At 37.7% G+C, this 12,595-nt stretch overlaps 1 protein-coding gene across 1 annotated transcript; it reads left to right on the top strand.

Annotated features, from left to right (window-relative positions):
• Positions 1-7: 7 nt before the first annotated feature.
• BRIX1 (biogenesis of ribosomes BRX1) lies at positions 8-10,821 on the top strand. Its single transcript, XM_047837387.1, has 10 exons — positions 8-279; positions 3,079-3,190; positions 5,180-5,223; positions 7,137-7,207; positions 7,482-7,531; positions 7,639-7,712; positions 7,872-7,922; positions 8,064-8,165; positions 10,039-10,167; positions 10,415-10,821. The coding sequence occupies exons 1-10, from the start codon at positions 121-123 to the stop codon at positions 10,682-10,684; spliced, it is 1,062 nt and encodes a 353-aa protein (XP_047693343.1). The 5' UTR covers positions 8-120; the 3' UTR covers positions 10,685-10,821.
• Positions 10,822-12,595: the final 1,774 nt, after the last annotated feature.

Raw genomic sequence — 12,595 nt, 5'->3', positions numbered from 1 at the left:
GGAAAGAGGTACCATAGAGCCGGGGGACTGCAGAGCCGATCGCACGGTATCATAGAGATCGGAAAGGGGAGCGAGCGGCGGAGCCGGAAGGAAAGCCGAGACCGAAGGACATCGGGCAAGATGGCGGCGACCAAGAGGAAGCGGCGTGGAGGCTTGGCTGTTCAGGCGAAAAAACCAAAAAGGAACGAGAAAGATGCCAAGCAGCCAGCGAAGCTGCGCGACGTGGCAGAAGAGACGAAGGAAGAGGAGAGAGACCGTATTCCAGGCCCCGTTTGCAAGGTAGAGGAAGCTTGCCTCCTGGCTGCACCTGCAGCTGCGGCTCTGCGCGCCGTCCCTGGGGCTGTCTACCTGACGAGAGCCCTGCTGATTTCGGAGTTCCCTGTCTGTGAGGCGAGCTCGGTCTCAGCTCACCTCCCAGTCGGACAGGGCACCGCGCTTACAGCTAGCTCGTGCACGTGGCCGCCCTCCGGGAGGCGGCCGGCTGGGGAAGTGGGTGGCCTTCGGAACACTTACCCGTTCTTAGGAGGCGACTTACGGGGTACTCAGCCTCAGTATTCTCTTCTAGTAATTCCATTCCCCCCCCCCCCCTTGCGGGTGGTATTACTTTTCCTTAAAGTTATTTCTCGCTTTTGAGTATATTTATTCCAGTGGTTAGGATTCCCTCATTCTGCGTTAGTTACTGTCAGTCGGAGACCCTGAAGCTTGTTATGCGGTCTTTTGAAGAGTTCATGTCCTTGGGATATTGACTTTGACTTCTGTGATCAAGTCTTTAACTCTTAAGGGATGATGAAAACTAGACTGGATACAATGAATTTTTCTTTGCATTCAAATTTGTAATATGTCAGGCGTGCACGAAACTAATATGTTAGCTTTGGGATTGCTAAATTAGAATGTGACTCCTTTCTGAAGTGTTGGGAGTTTAGAGAGAAACTAATTCATGTAAGTCCATGGTTTGTGTTCAGAAGACGGTGAACACAATTGTTGGGCTTAACTTCCATTCCTTAAGCTAGATCGAATACTGTGGAGACAAAGATGGTCTTTGATTTATTCCTGTTTTGATTTTGTCTACTTTCCTAACCCTTAGCTTAGTACCCTAGCAGGTAGTAGGTGATAAATGACCACATACGGTGGTGGCAAGCACTAGGAAAGGAGTTAGCTTTGAGGGATAAAAAACGAATTTAAATTCTAGTGCTGCAGTTAACTCATGGCTTCATTTTGAGCTCTTTTCTCACCTGTAAATTAAGAGGAAGAAAATGTGTTTTACTTTTTGTGAAGAATAAGATGGACTTCTAGAAGATTTTCAGTAAATGTTAATGCTCTCACTCTCCTTCAGTTGGAAAGGAATATGGTAGTTATCTATGATCTGAGCCATAATATGAAAAATTGTATGGAAGTGCTTAAGATAGAGGTTGCTTTTACTCTAGAACAGCGAGGTCGTGAAGGATTTAGCCCTTGAGCTGGATCTCAAAGTGAAGGCACAATTTCAATATTCATTATTCAAAAATGAATGATCAAAGACAGTGAAATGGAGGGAAAATGCTGAAAAAAAAAAGCCAAATTAACGGAAAGGTAGGGTTGATTTGGGGCATAGTGAGGTAAAAAATATATTTTATAATCTAGTGTTATAGCGATGTCATTTTGGAGTTTGATTAGAAAATCCAGGGAGGTTAAGGATGTGATTGAACCAGTGCTTTAAAAAGATTAAGCTGTTGCTATAGTTCCCCCGTATCAATTGGAGAAACACCTGTCTGGAAAGGCTAGCATTTAGGAGATTTAAGGTGTTAAGGATCTGTTGAGAATATGACGCTCAGGACACTGAAGCAATCTGCTTAAGGTCGCACAGTAGTGGCTCTACTTACAATACACACATTTTTGGTGTGTTTTTCAATACTTCTAAGTTAATTCTCTGTAACCTAAGGGATGTCTTTGTAATAAAAGTGTTAAACTCAGAGAAAAAAAAAGATGATAAGGATCTGAATGAGGGTACTGTGAAAGGGAAGGGATTAAGAGTTGTTGCAAGGAAAAATTGACAGCATTTAGAAGTGCTTATGATATAGGATAATAGGGCAAATGGATAATTTAAAGCTTGGGGGATGGAAATGATGGTGGCATCATCAGAAAAATAAACAAGAAATTTACTGTATTTAAGGTTTAGTATTCCTAGAGTTGAACTTGAGGTATTAGGTCAAATACTTGGATTATTAGCAGTGGGGAGATTTCCTTACCTTTCCATAGATTTGACGATTGAAGCTATGGAATGATTATGAGAACTCTGGCCTGGAGAGAACAAAAATAAAAAGAGGACTAGGAATCTTTAGAGTCAGGAGGAGGAACTGGAGACATGGAAGAAGAAAAACCAAAAATGAAGAAAGTCAGAGAAAGCGTTTCTGGGAGGCAGCCGTGGTCGGTGAATACCACTGAGAGATTGTCAGGATTGTTCGGTCTGCTACCTGGAAGCTTTTTATGAATGTTATAGTGTCTCTCTACTTGCCATATATAACTTTTTTTGTTGTTTTTTTAGGAGTTAACTTTTCCATTGGCTGTATTATTTTATTAGAACCAAGAGCTACCTTTAGCTTGCTTCTTTAGATAGAGGATCCAAATTTTGTCTGTTAGATAAAACAGGCACTTTTAAGTTTCCTTTTTTTGCCTCATCACATGATGCCATGATGCTTTGCCACTTCCGTCTTATATCACAAATGTGTTGTGGTTCCCTAAGGATTTCATGCTGTTCTTGCCTCCATGTCTTTACTGATTTGCTTGCTTGTTGACTGTCTTCTCACATAAGAACAGTGCCTGACTCCTGGTAGGAACCTAGTAAATATTAAGTTAATACTAAAGTTCTCTTGGGAAAGAAATATTGACTAGAGTTCATTCTGCTTTCAGCAGTGGAAAGATTCTCTAGTGAAACATCTGTCTGAATTACACACACGGGAGAGAGGCAGAAGTAAGCATGTAGTATGGATACATTAGAGGATAGTAGAGTACTTAAAAACTGGATACTTTTAAAACTATCTTTGAAAAACAAGGTACGTTCAGTGTGAGATTTAAAAATCTTCACATTTTCTTTTTCTTTAGGGCAAGTGGAAAAATAAGGAACGGATTCTTATCTTTTCTTCTAGAGGAATAAATTTCAGAACAAGACATTTAATGCAAGACTTGAGGATGTTGATGCCTCATTCTAAAGCAGGTGCCTTTATATCCTACATTTTAAAAGTTCTTATATGTTTATGTATTTTTATTTTCAATCATTGTTCAACCTTGTCATTTGTTCAGTTTTATCAGGTAAAGAACTACGTCGCCTCAGAAGTTCATCTTTTCAATAACAGGATTTTCCAATGAACATTTTGTTAGAAATTCTTTGCAAAATTCATTAAACATTCCCTTCACTTTCTTAGATATCCTGCTATTAATTATCAAAACATTTTTCGAGGATCCTTCATTGTAATGCTCTCAGAGGTTACAAGCTGGTTTGTCCTTCTAAATAATTCAGGACTGCCATGTATTGCTATCTGCATTTTTTTCTAACTGTTCTTGGGATTCCTGGGTGGCCCAGTTGGTTAAGCCAACTCTCTTAAGCCAACAATCTGACTCTTGGTTTTGGCTGTTGGATCGAGTCCCATGTCCAACTCTGCGCTGACAGAGCAGAGCCTGCTTGCAATTCTGTCTCTCCCCCTATCTTTCTCTGCGCCACCCCTGCCCACTCTTTCTCTCTCTCTCTCAAAATAAATAAATAAACTTAAAAAAAAAACTGTTCTTATTAAAAAGTTAATGGACTGGAGTAGGATTTGAAGCACCTTTAATTTGGGGCTCAGCCTACTCCTAAATGCCAAGATACTCTTTTTGGCAATGATGTATCCTGCAGTCAAGTGAAGTTTTAAGCTTAGAAGTGTGGCAGTACCAGGGTGCCTGGGTGGCTCAGTCGGTTAAGCGTCCGACTTCGGCTCAGGTCATGATCTCACAGCTCGTGGGTTCCAGCCCCGCGTCGGGCTCTGTGCTGACTGCTCAGAGCCTGGAGCCTGCTTCGGATTCTGCGTCTCCCTGTCTCTCTGCCCCCTCCCCGACTTGTGCTCTCTCTCTCAAAAAAAAATGTAAAAAAAAAAGTGTGGCAGTACCACCATACGGCTGCTTTTGTGTCTGTGTCGGAGGGAGCTTTTGGCTCTAATTCTAGGTGATAGCTTTGTTCCTTCGACAACTGTTTCTCAAACTGAGAACAGCTATTACTGCTGTTTACATCTTTGTATCTCTAAAACTAATAAGAGATTGATTTATATATTTTTTTCTGTGATGATGTAAAACTCTTTTTTCAATCCATCTCCTTTGACAACTGTGATTCAAGACTGAAAAATTTTCTTCAGTTCAAATTTTAGTTTCTTCAGTGAATGTTCCTTAAACTGCAATCCTAGAACATAGTCTTTGTGAGAATGTTTCCTTATTTGAAAGGGACTTAAAGAATATGTAAAGTTGACGAGAAACACTGCTTAGGTCATAGTTTATGATTCTTGAGGACTATCTTTTTTTTAATTTATTTTATTTTATTATTTTTTTTTTTTTTTTTTACATTTACTTATTTTTGAGAGAGAGAGAGAGACAGAGCACAAGTGGGGGAGGGGCAGAGACAGAAGGAGACACAGAATCCGAAGCAGGCTCCAGGCTCCAAGCTGACAGCACAGAGCCCAACGCAGGGCTCGAACCCACAAACAGTGAGATCATGACCTGAGCCAAGTCGGACGCTTAACCGACTGGACCACCCGGGCACCCCTTGAGGACTATCTTTAATCAGTCATTTTTTATAAAAAGTGAACATTTTTTAAATGGTCATGTGTTTTTAGGTCTAATAATTTTGAAAATTAATGAAGTCTGGGGAGCCTGGGTGGCTCAGTTGGTTAAGCATCCAACTTTGGCTCAGGTTATGATCTCATGGTTCGTGAGTTCGAGCCCCACGTTGGGCTCTGTACTGACAGCTCGGAGTCTGGAGCCTGCTTCAGATTCTGTTTTTCCCTCTCTCTCTGTGCCTCCCCTGCTCACAACTGTCTCTCTCTCTCAAAAATAAAACCATTAAAAAAAAATTTTTTTAATTAATAAAATCTCTTAAACTGACGATTGTAAAAACAGTACTTTTTTAGAAAGAATGCAATTTGTTTTAATTAACTTTGAAATCTTATTTTTTCTTTTTTAGATACGAAAATGGATCGTAAAGACAAGTTATTTGTGATTAATGAGGTAATTTTAGATAGTAATTCAAGTAAAATATTCTAGGAACACTAGGAACAATATTTTGGAACACTGAAGATAGTTCATTTAAAGAATAACTCTGTTACTCAGTGACTTTTAAATTGTTTTGTAAAAGATACTCAAATTTTATTAACTCTTCAATAATCTGCCTTACAAATTTTTGTATACTCACTGTCTATATCTCACAGTTTAGTGCTTCACTATATATATATTTCTTAATCATTCATATATTTGTCTTATCTCACCAAACATACTGAAATTTCTGGAGGACAAGGATTTTATCTTACCCTTTTTTTTCTTATCATGTACAGTACAATGCTAAATTCACAGTAAGTGCTTGTTAAAAAAAAAACTGTCAACATGTACAGAGTAAATTAAAAATTCATTAATTATTTTTAAAACCACACATTTTAAAAAAGTATTTTGCCAGTATTAAAAGTGAAACACGTGGTATTTGCTCTTAAGATACTATAAGTTAGTAATAGGTTACTTTTCCAAGTATTGTTGAAGATACTGAGCTTAAATTTTTAAGCAAATTTTTTAAAATTTAGAAGTGTTTTCAGATAATTTTCTTTTCCTATTAGAAAGGCTTATTTAGCACAGATATTTGAACCTCTGCTATATATTCTAGTGCATTATTTTAGTGCTGTGGAAACTGTTTAACAAAACAACACCTCTGTGTCCACTGGGGCTCACATTCTAATGGGGGATTCAGTTCATGAACAAGTATAATTCCAAGTGAAGATAGGTGGAAAAAAAACAGGGTATGAGTTTCCAGTAACTGAGGCTTGACTAGAAAACAACCAACTTAGTGTTATTGTTCTAAGACCAATAAGAAACAAAAGTATTGGACCTATCACTTTAAGTTGTTAGGTTAAAAGTCTCAAGTAGTTGAGAGTTGATGAATATATATTGATTTATGAATAATACAGTAATATAAACCTTCAGGATGTTGAAGTTTAATTCAACTTGAAATAGGTTTTCTGTATTTCTCCCTTTCACTAGTCCCTTAGTGACTTTGCAAAACTGAGTACAGATGAGGAAAAAAAATCTTAAATTTCTTGAGCTTCAAATCAAAACGCTGAAGAATTAAAAATAAAAATAACTAGGGGCGCCTGGGTGGCTCAGTTGGTTAAATGTCCCAAATGCAGCTTAGGTCATGATCTCACGGTTTGAGTTTGAGCCCCACTTCAGGCTCTGTGCTGACAGTACAGAGCCTGGAGCCTGCTTCAGATTCTGTGTCTCCTCTTTCTCTCTGCCCCTACCCCGCTCTCACTCTGTTTCTCTCTCAAAAATAAATAAACATTTAAAAAAATTAGAATAACCATCACAGGGGTCCCTGGGTGGCTCAGTGTCTGACTCTGGATTTCGGCTCAGGTCACAATCCCAGGGTTGTGAGATCAAGCCCCACATCAGGTTCTGTGCCGAGCTGGAGCATGCTTAAGATTCTCACTCTCTCTCTCCCTGTGCCCCTCTCCCCCACACATGCACTCTTTCTCTCTCTCTCTCAAGTAAAAAAATAATAATAATAAAAATAGCCCTTATAAAGGATGTATTTGGTTCTTTAAGGACCATATTTTCCTAAGATCAGTGAGGCTGATTGTAGTGTGCTTTATCCCTAGGGCATCTTTTTTTTTTTTACTTTTTGTAGGCTGCACCTGGGAGTATGGTCGGAAGAAGAGGTTGCCAGTAAGCAGAGAAGAGGCCAGAGTATCTAGTTTACTTTAGGCAGAATACCTAAGAGGAACTTTAAATGGATGTTTTGGTGAATTTACCTAGATTTAGACCTTTGTAGCCTATTAATCTGCTTAAGTTTTTTGGAGGAGTCTAGATATTAATTGCATTGAATTGCTTTGGTTCTCATTTTTATTGTCTATTTCATTTTTCTATACTTTGTTTAGGTTTGTGAAATGAAAAACTGCAATAAATGTATCTATTTTGAAGCTAAGAAAAAACAAGATCTCTATATGTGGTAAGAGTATGTATTAAGTAAGATTTTGGTGGAACTGTTCTTGTAAGTGGATTATTTGCATCTCTTAGGTTATATATCTCTTTCAGTCTTTTATAGAAAAAGACTGGGCCAGGGGATGAAGCAAACTCATTTGATTTCACGAAAGTCAAAACTTTTAAAGAAAATTAAATGTGTGGATATTACAAGCATGTTACGGTGTTTTTTAAACCATGAGGTAGTAAGAATTTACTACATTCTAAATTCTAATTAGTTGAAAAAACTCCATATTTTTCAGGCTTTCAAATTCACCTCATGGACCATCTGCTAAATTCCTCGTTCAAAATAGTAAGTTGACTCCATTTAAGATTTTTTTTAATGACAAAATTGAAAATGCTCTTTTGGAATAATTGTGCTAAACTTATAACTGTTTTTATTTGTTATAATTTTTCTAGTTCATACCCTAGCTGAACTAAAGATGACTGGAAACTGTTTGAAAGGTTCTCGGCCCCTTTTGTCTTTTGACCCTGTAAGTATCTCATTTAGTGTATGAGGTCTAATTTTCTTACTCTGCATGGTTGTTTTTTAGTGGATGTAGTTGTGTAATTGAATTAAAATTTTTTAAAAATCCACAATTTTAAACAAAACACTGTTGTCAAATAATATGTTCACTTTATTTTTTTAATAGGCTTTTGATGAATTACCGCATTATGCTCTGTTAAAAGAACTCTTAATTCAGGTAACTATCTTTTCTAGAAAGTATTTTTAGTAATATAAATGAGTGTCTCCTTTGGACTTTTTGTTAATTTAGGTATCTAAAACATACATGGAATGTGGCAGAATAAGAAACTGACATATCATTTATTTTTATTTTTACTAGATCTTTAGTACACCACGGTATCATCCCAAAAGCCAGCCATTTGTGGACCATGTGTTTACTTTCACCATTTTGGATAATAGGATATGGTTTCGGAACTTTCAGGTTAGCTTTAATTAATTTTTAGTTACACTTTGAAATGAAGTAGGATATATAATGTTTGTGAAAATGTAAATAATAATTCATTTTGTTTTATTTTATTTTTTTTAACGTTTATTTATTTTTGAGACCAAGAGAGACAGAGCATGAATGGGGGAGGGGCAGAGAGAGAGGGAGACACAGAATCGGAAGCAGGCTCCGGGCTCTGAGCCATCAGCCCAGAGCCCGACGCGGGGCTCGAACCCATGGACTGCGAGATTGTGACCTGAGCTGAAGTCGGATGCCTAACCGACTGAGCCACCCAGGCACCCCTAACTCGTTTTGTTTTAAATAGCTTTTTGCTCCCACAGACTTGTAGCAATTAACTACTGTCTCATACTTCTCTACATGGCTATCAGTTGTTATGGAGTAAGGTTTTTCTAACAAGCAACTATATATTCAGTAAAATAAAAGTTTCTCTCCAGAGGTTGGAATCTGGGGGTAGAGGGTGTTAAGACTTCGAAAAACATGATCCCTGTCGAATTCATTCAATGAGAACTATAAGATGAATCATACAGTGTTTTAGCAGAGGTGACTCTGGAAGTCTTGAAGCAGGAGTTTGGCAGGATGGTAAGTCTGCAGAAAAGTGGAGAGGTGGAAGGAACAGCAAGACCACTTCAGACAGCATTGAAAGTAACCTACGCTAGTTTTTTGGACACCTGGGTCGTTCAGTCAGTTGAGGGTCCGACTTCGGCTCAGGTCATGATTTCCCAGTTTGAACCCTGCATCCAGCTCACTGCTGTCAGCCTATCAGCACAGAGCCCACTTCGGATCCTGTCTCCCCACCCTTCTCTCTGACCCTCCGCCTGCTTACTCTTTTTCTCAAAATATAAAAAACATTAAAAACCAGTTATCTGGTTGGCTCAGTCAGTTACACATCCGACTTTGGTTCAGGTCATGATCTCATGGATCATGAGTTTGAGCCCCACATTAGGCTTGCTGTTATCAGCGCAGAGCCTGCTTCAGACCCTCTCTGCCCTGCCTGCTCCCATGCTCTCTTTCTCAAAAATAATTTTGTTTTTATTTTCATTAATTTTTAAGTTTTCTTAAATGTTTATTTATCACATAGAGACACATAGAAAGAGACACAGAATCCCAAGCAGGCTCCAGGCTCTGAGCTGTCAGCAGAATGCTCAACGTGGGGGCTCCAACTCATGAGCCATGAGATCCTGAGCTGATGTTGGATGTTTAACCAACTGAGCCACCCGGGTACCCCTAAAAAAAAAAAAAAAGTAAAAACCTAGGCTGTTTTCTGCATTGTTGTTCTATTGGATACCTTGCAGTGTAAGTTAAACATATCCCCTTAACCTCTGAGGACAGACATACCTGAACCAACACTGTTAGTATTTGTAGCTCAGAAGTTGCCTCTTAATTTGACAATCAGCAGCCATTCAAAAATAAATTTGGACATGTATCCTTTTATATACCTCTTAATCTAATTTGAATTAGATGTATAAATACAATTTAGGGGTTGGCTTAAATTTTAAAAGGGTTCCCCCATAGGGTGCTTTAATACATTTTATTATAGTGGTCGCAATTTTAAACATTGATTTAACCACAGTTTTTCAAGAATACGTGCATTGTGAGAAGCCAGGTAAAGACCAAATTGAAATCACTCAATTTTAAAAGAACACGCTGAAAAAAATGTAAATATTTTCCCATGACAATTACCAGTACCTAGTAATATATTTCAGAAAATACTGATAATTTGGCCAAGTTTTCACTTCCACCTTAATTGGCTTTCACTTCTTTTAGGCATATTTGTAATGAGGGTAGAGCCAGGGTAACTTTTAGGAACAGTATATCCAAACCAAAATGAAATATTTCCTTTGTATTAAAGATCATAGAAGAAGATGCAGCTCTTGTAGAAATAGGACCTCGTTTCGTCTTAAATCTGATAAAGATTTTCCAGGGAAGTTTTGGAGGACCAACTCTATATGAAAATCCTCACTACCAGTCCCCAAACATGGTAAGCTATTTTTGTTGTTTAGTGGTTTCTCAGTGCCCAGGGAACTCTGGCCAAAGTAATTCTGTCAAGTGATTTCTGTTAAACCATGAAACTTAATTTGTTTTTTGCTGCATACAGCCTTGCAGATTACTACTTTTTTTAATGACATGAGTGAAGGGGAAAATACGATTCACAAGTGAATGTCCTCACCGTATATAATGTTTATTTTTAGTTTGAAGGTGTCTGATGATATTTTTTTGTTTTTTAGCATCGGCGTGTCATAAGATCTATCACAGCTGCAAAATACAAAGAGAAACAACAGGTGAAAGATGCACAGAAAATGAAAAAGAAGGAACCAAAGACTGTTCTTCCACACGATCCCACTGCAGATGTTTTTGTTATACCAGCTGAGGAAAAGCCAATAGAAATACAGTGGGTAAAACCAGAGCCAAAAGTTGATTTGAAAGCAAGAAAGAAAAGGATTTACAAAAGGCAAAGAAAAATGAAACAGAAGATGAACAGTGGGAATACAAAATGAATCAGTGGATAACTAACTTTTCAGTAATTTTGTATTTATTTTGTATTCAACGTGTAAATACTTTTATTATCCAGGACTACCTTATGTCTTATTAGTGTGGCATGTAAGACAAAGAAAAATCAAAATTTGTGGCTTCAGTGGTGTGTGTGTGTGTTTTTTTTCTAAATATCCCCAGAACTCGTCAGTTAATTTCTGGGGTTTTTTTCAAAGCTTATTTGGTATTACTAAAAATTTAGCACACTTAAGGTTTAGGCCTGCTGTCTTGGATTAAAATTTGGGGGTTAACAAAGCTGAAATTGAAACAGATTTATTGGGTCATTATTACTTGTAAAACAATGCATTAGGCACTTTGAGAGCTTAGTTTTAGATGGTAAAGTGCAGGTAAGGAAAGCATCTTAACTGAAGTTGGAGTCACCGAGTCCCCAATTAATGAGGTGTTGGAAAAGCCAATCTCTGATCTTGTTTTCTCACCTCAAGAAAGAATACAATTAAAATTCTTAGATTTTGAGAATCAAATGGGTTAATACATGTGTTGAAAGTATTTTGTGGATTAGAGATTTAATTTAGAAGCAGTGGGTATAAATTACTTAATAAATTAGCAGGAAGAAAAATGGAATGAACAGTAGTTAGAGGGCAGCAGAACATCTAAGTTTCTCCTCTTATGAAAGAGCTGTTTGACCATCCTGCAACATTAAGACCTTGTGGTTCCCCTAAATACTGTACTTCACCAAGTTTAGTGTTCATTTATTTACTTTCACCCTGGACAACAGGGAAAATTTTTTGTTATTTGGTAGGTTAAAAAAGGAATACCTTTTTTTTGGCTGGGTATTGGTTTTTATTTTGTGACTAACCTTGTTTTTGTGTGGTAGTTCTCTTTTACTAATTTGTCAAAGGTGTTACACAGCAAGGTTATCCTAGACATCTTTCCTAGTTCCTCACTTGTATTTTAATTTTGTTCTGTATTTTAAATCTAGGCAGAACAAACAGATTTCCACTATATTTCATTTTTTAATTATCTTCAAAGAAACGTCTTGAATGTGCAATTAGGCTACTTTATTTTGAAATAGTCTAAATTAGGCTATCTTGAAATCTAAATCAAACAGGTAATTCAGAGGTTCATATTTTTTTGTTAATTTATTTTGAGAGAGAGAGAGGGAGAGAGGATCCCAGGCAGGCTCCAGGCTGTCAGCGCAGAGCCCAGTGTTGGGCTCGAACCCACAAAGCGTGAGATCAAGAGTCAGATGTTTGACCCAGGCGCCCCCCAGAGGTTCAGTTTAAATACTTGCGTGTGGTTAATGAAGGCTAAATCTGGTTAAGGGGGGGGGGGGGGATCTTATTTATTTAGGCAATTAAATATATCCCAGGATGAAAAGAAGTTGTATTCATGATTTGAATTTAAACACCCATATCCTAATAAGTTAATTATAGGTTATAAGAAAAACTGGCTCAACAAGTTAGGAGTTTGAGTGAAGACCCAAATTTTTAACACTTTTGGAGGTGTTTTAGAGTTGTAGTGGAATTTCCATTTAACAAGTTTGATTATCAGTTTCTACATATTTTCCTATCCCAAATTACCTTTCACAGTCATTTATGTGGGTGCCTCATTTGAATGAGAATTCCTCTCTCAAGTCCTGTTCATTTAGAAGTCAACTTACATAATAAAGGTAATCCTTTAAACAAATTTATATCCAGTGTAATTGTCTTTACATCTCTATACAATATTACAGGAAAAACATCCCTCTTCTCTCAGGAGGAGAAAGGCAAATAAATGGCAGGTTGAAGCAAAGCCAGATGTAGTCGGAGGAAGAAAAAAGTTCTGTGTCAATTTTTGTCTCCTTGCCCCCAGTCCCATTCTCCAAAGGGGAAAGTTTCCATTTTTCCCTGTAGTGAAACTCTTCAATCCCTCTCCAT

The sequence above is a fragment of the Prionailurus viverrinus genome, chromosome A1, assembly GCF_022837055.1.
Source record: "Prionailurus viverrinus isolate Anna chromosome A1, UM_Priviv_1.0, whole genome shotgun sequence".
NCBI classification, from domain to species: domain Eukaryota; kingdom Metazoa; phylum Chordata; class Mammalia; order Carnivora; family Felidae; genus Prionailurus; species Prionailurus viverrinus.
Note: the sequence above shows the minus strand (reverse complement) of the source record. Positions and strands in the feature narration are given on the sequence as shown.

What these genes read in the sequence shown, in the direction of transcription:
- BRIX1 (XM_047837387.1), top strand. Translation starts at nt 121, where the DNA reads ATGGCGGCGACCAAGAGGAAGCGGCGTGGAGGCTTGGCTGTTCAGGCG. An exon ending in TAAAAGAACTCTTAATTCAG is followed by an intron (nt 7,923 to 8,063) that starts GTAACTATCTTT and finishes TATTTTTACTAG; the next exon opens with ATCTTTAGTACACCACGGTA. An exon ending in TATGGTTTCGGAACTTTCAG is followed by an intron (nt 8,166 to 10,038) that starts GTTAGCTTTAAT and finishes TTTGTATTAAAG; the next exon opens with ATCATAGAAGAAGATGCAGC.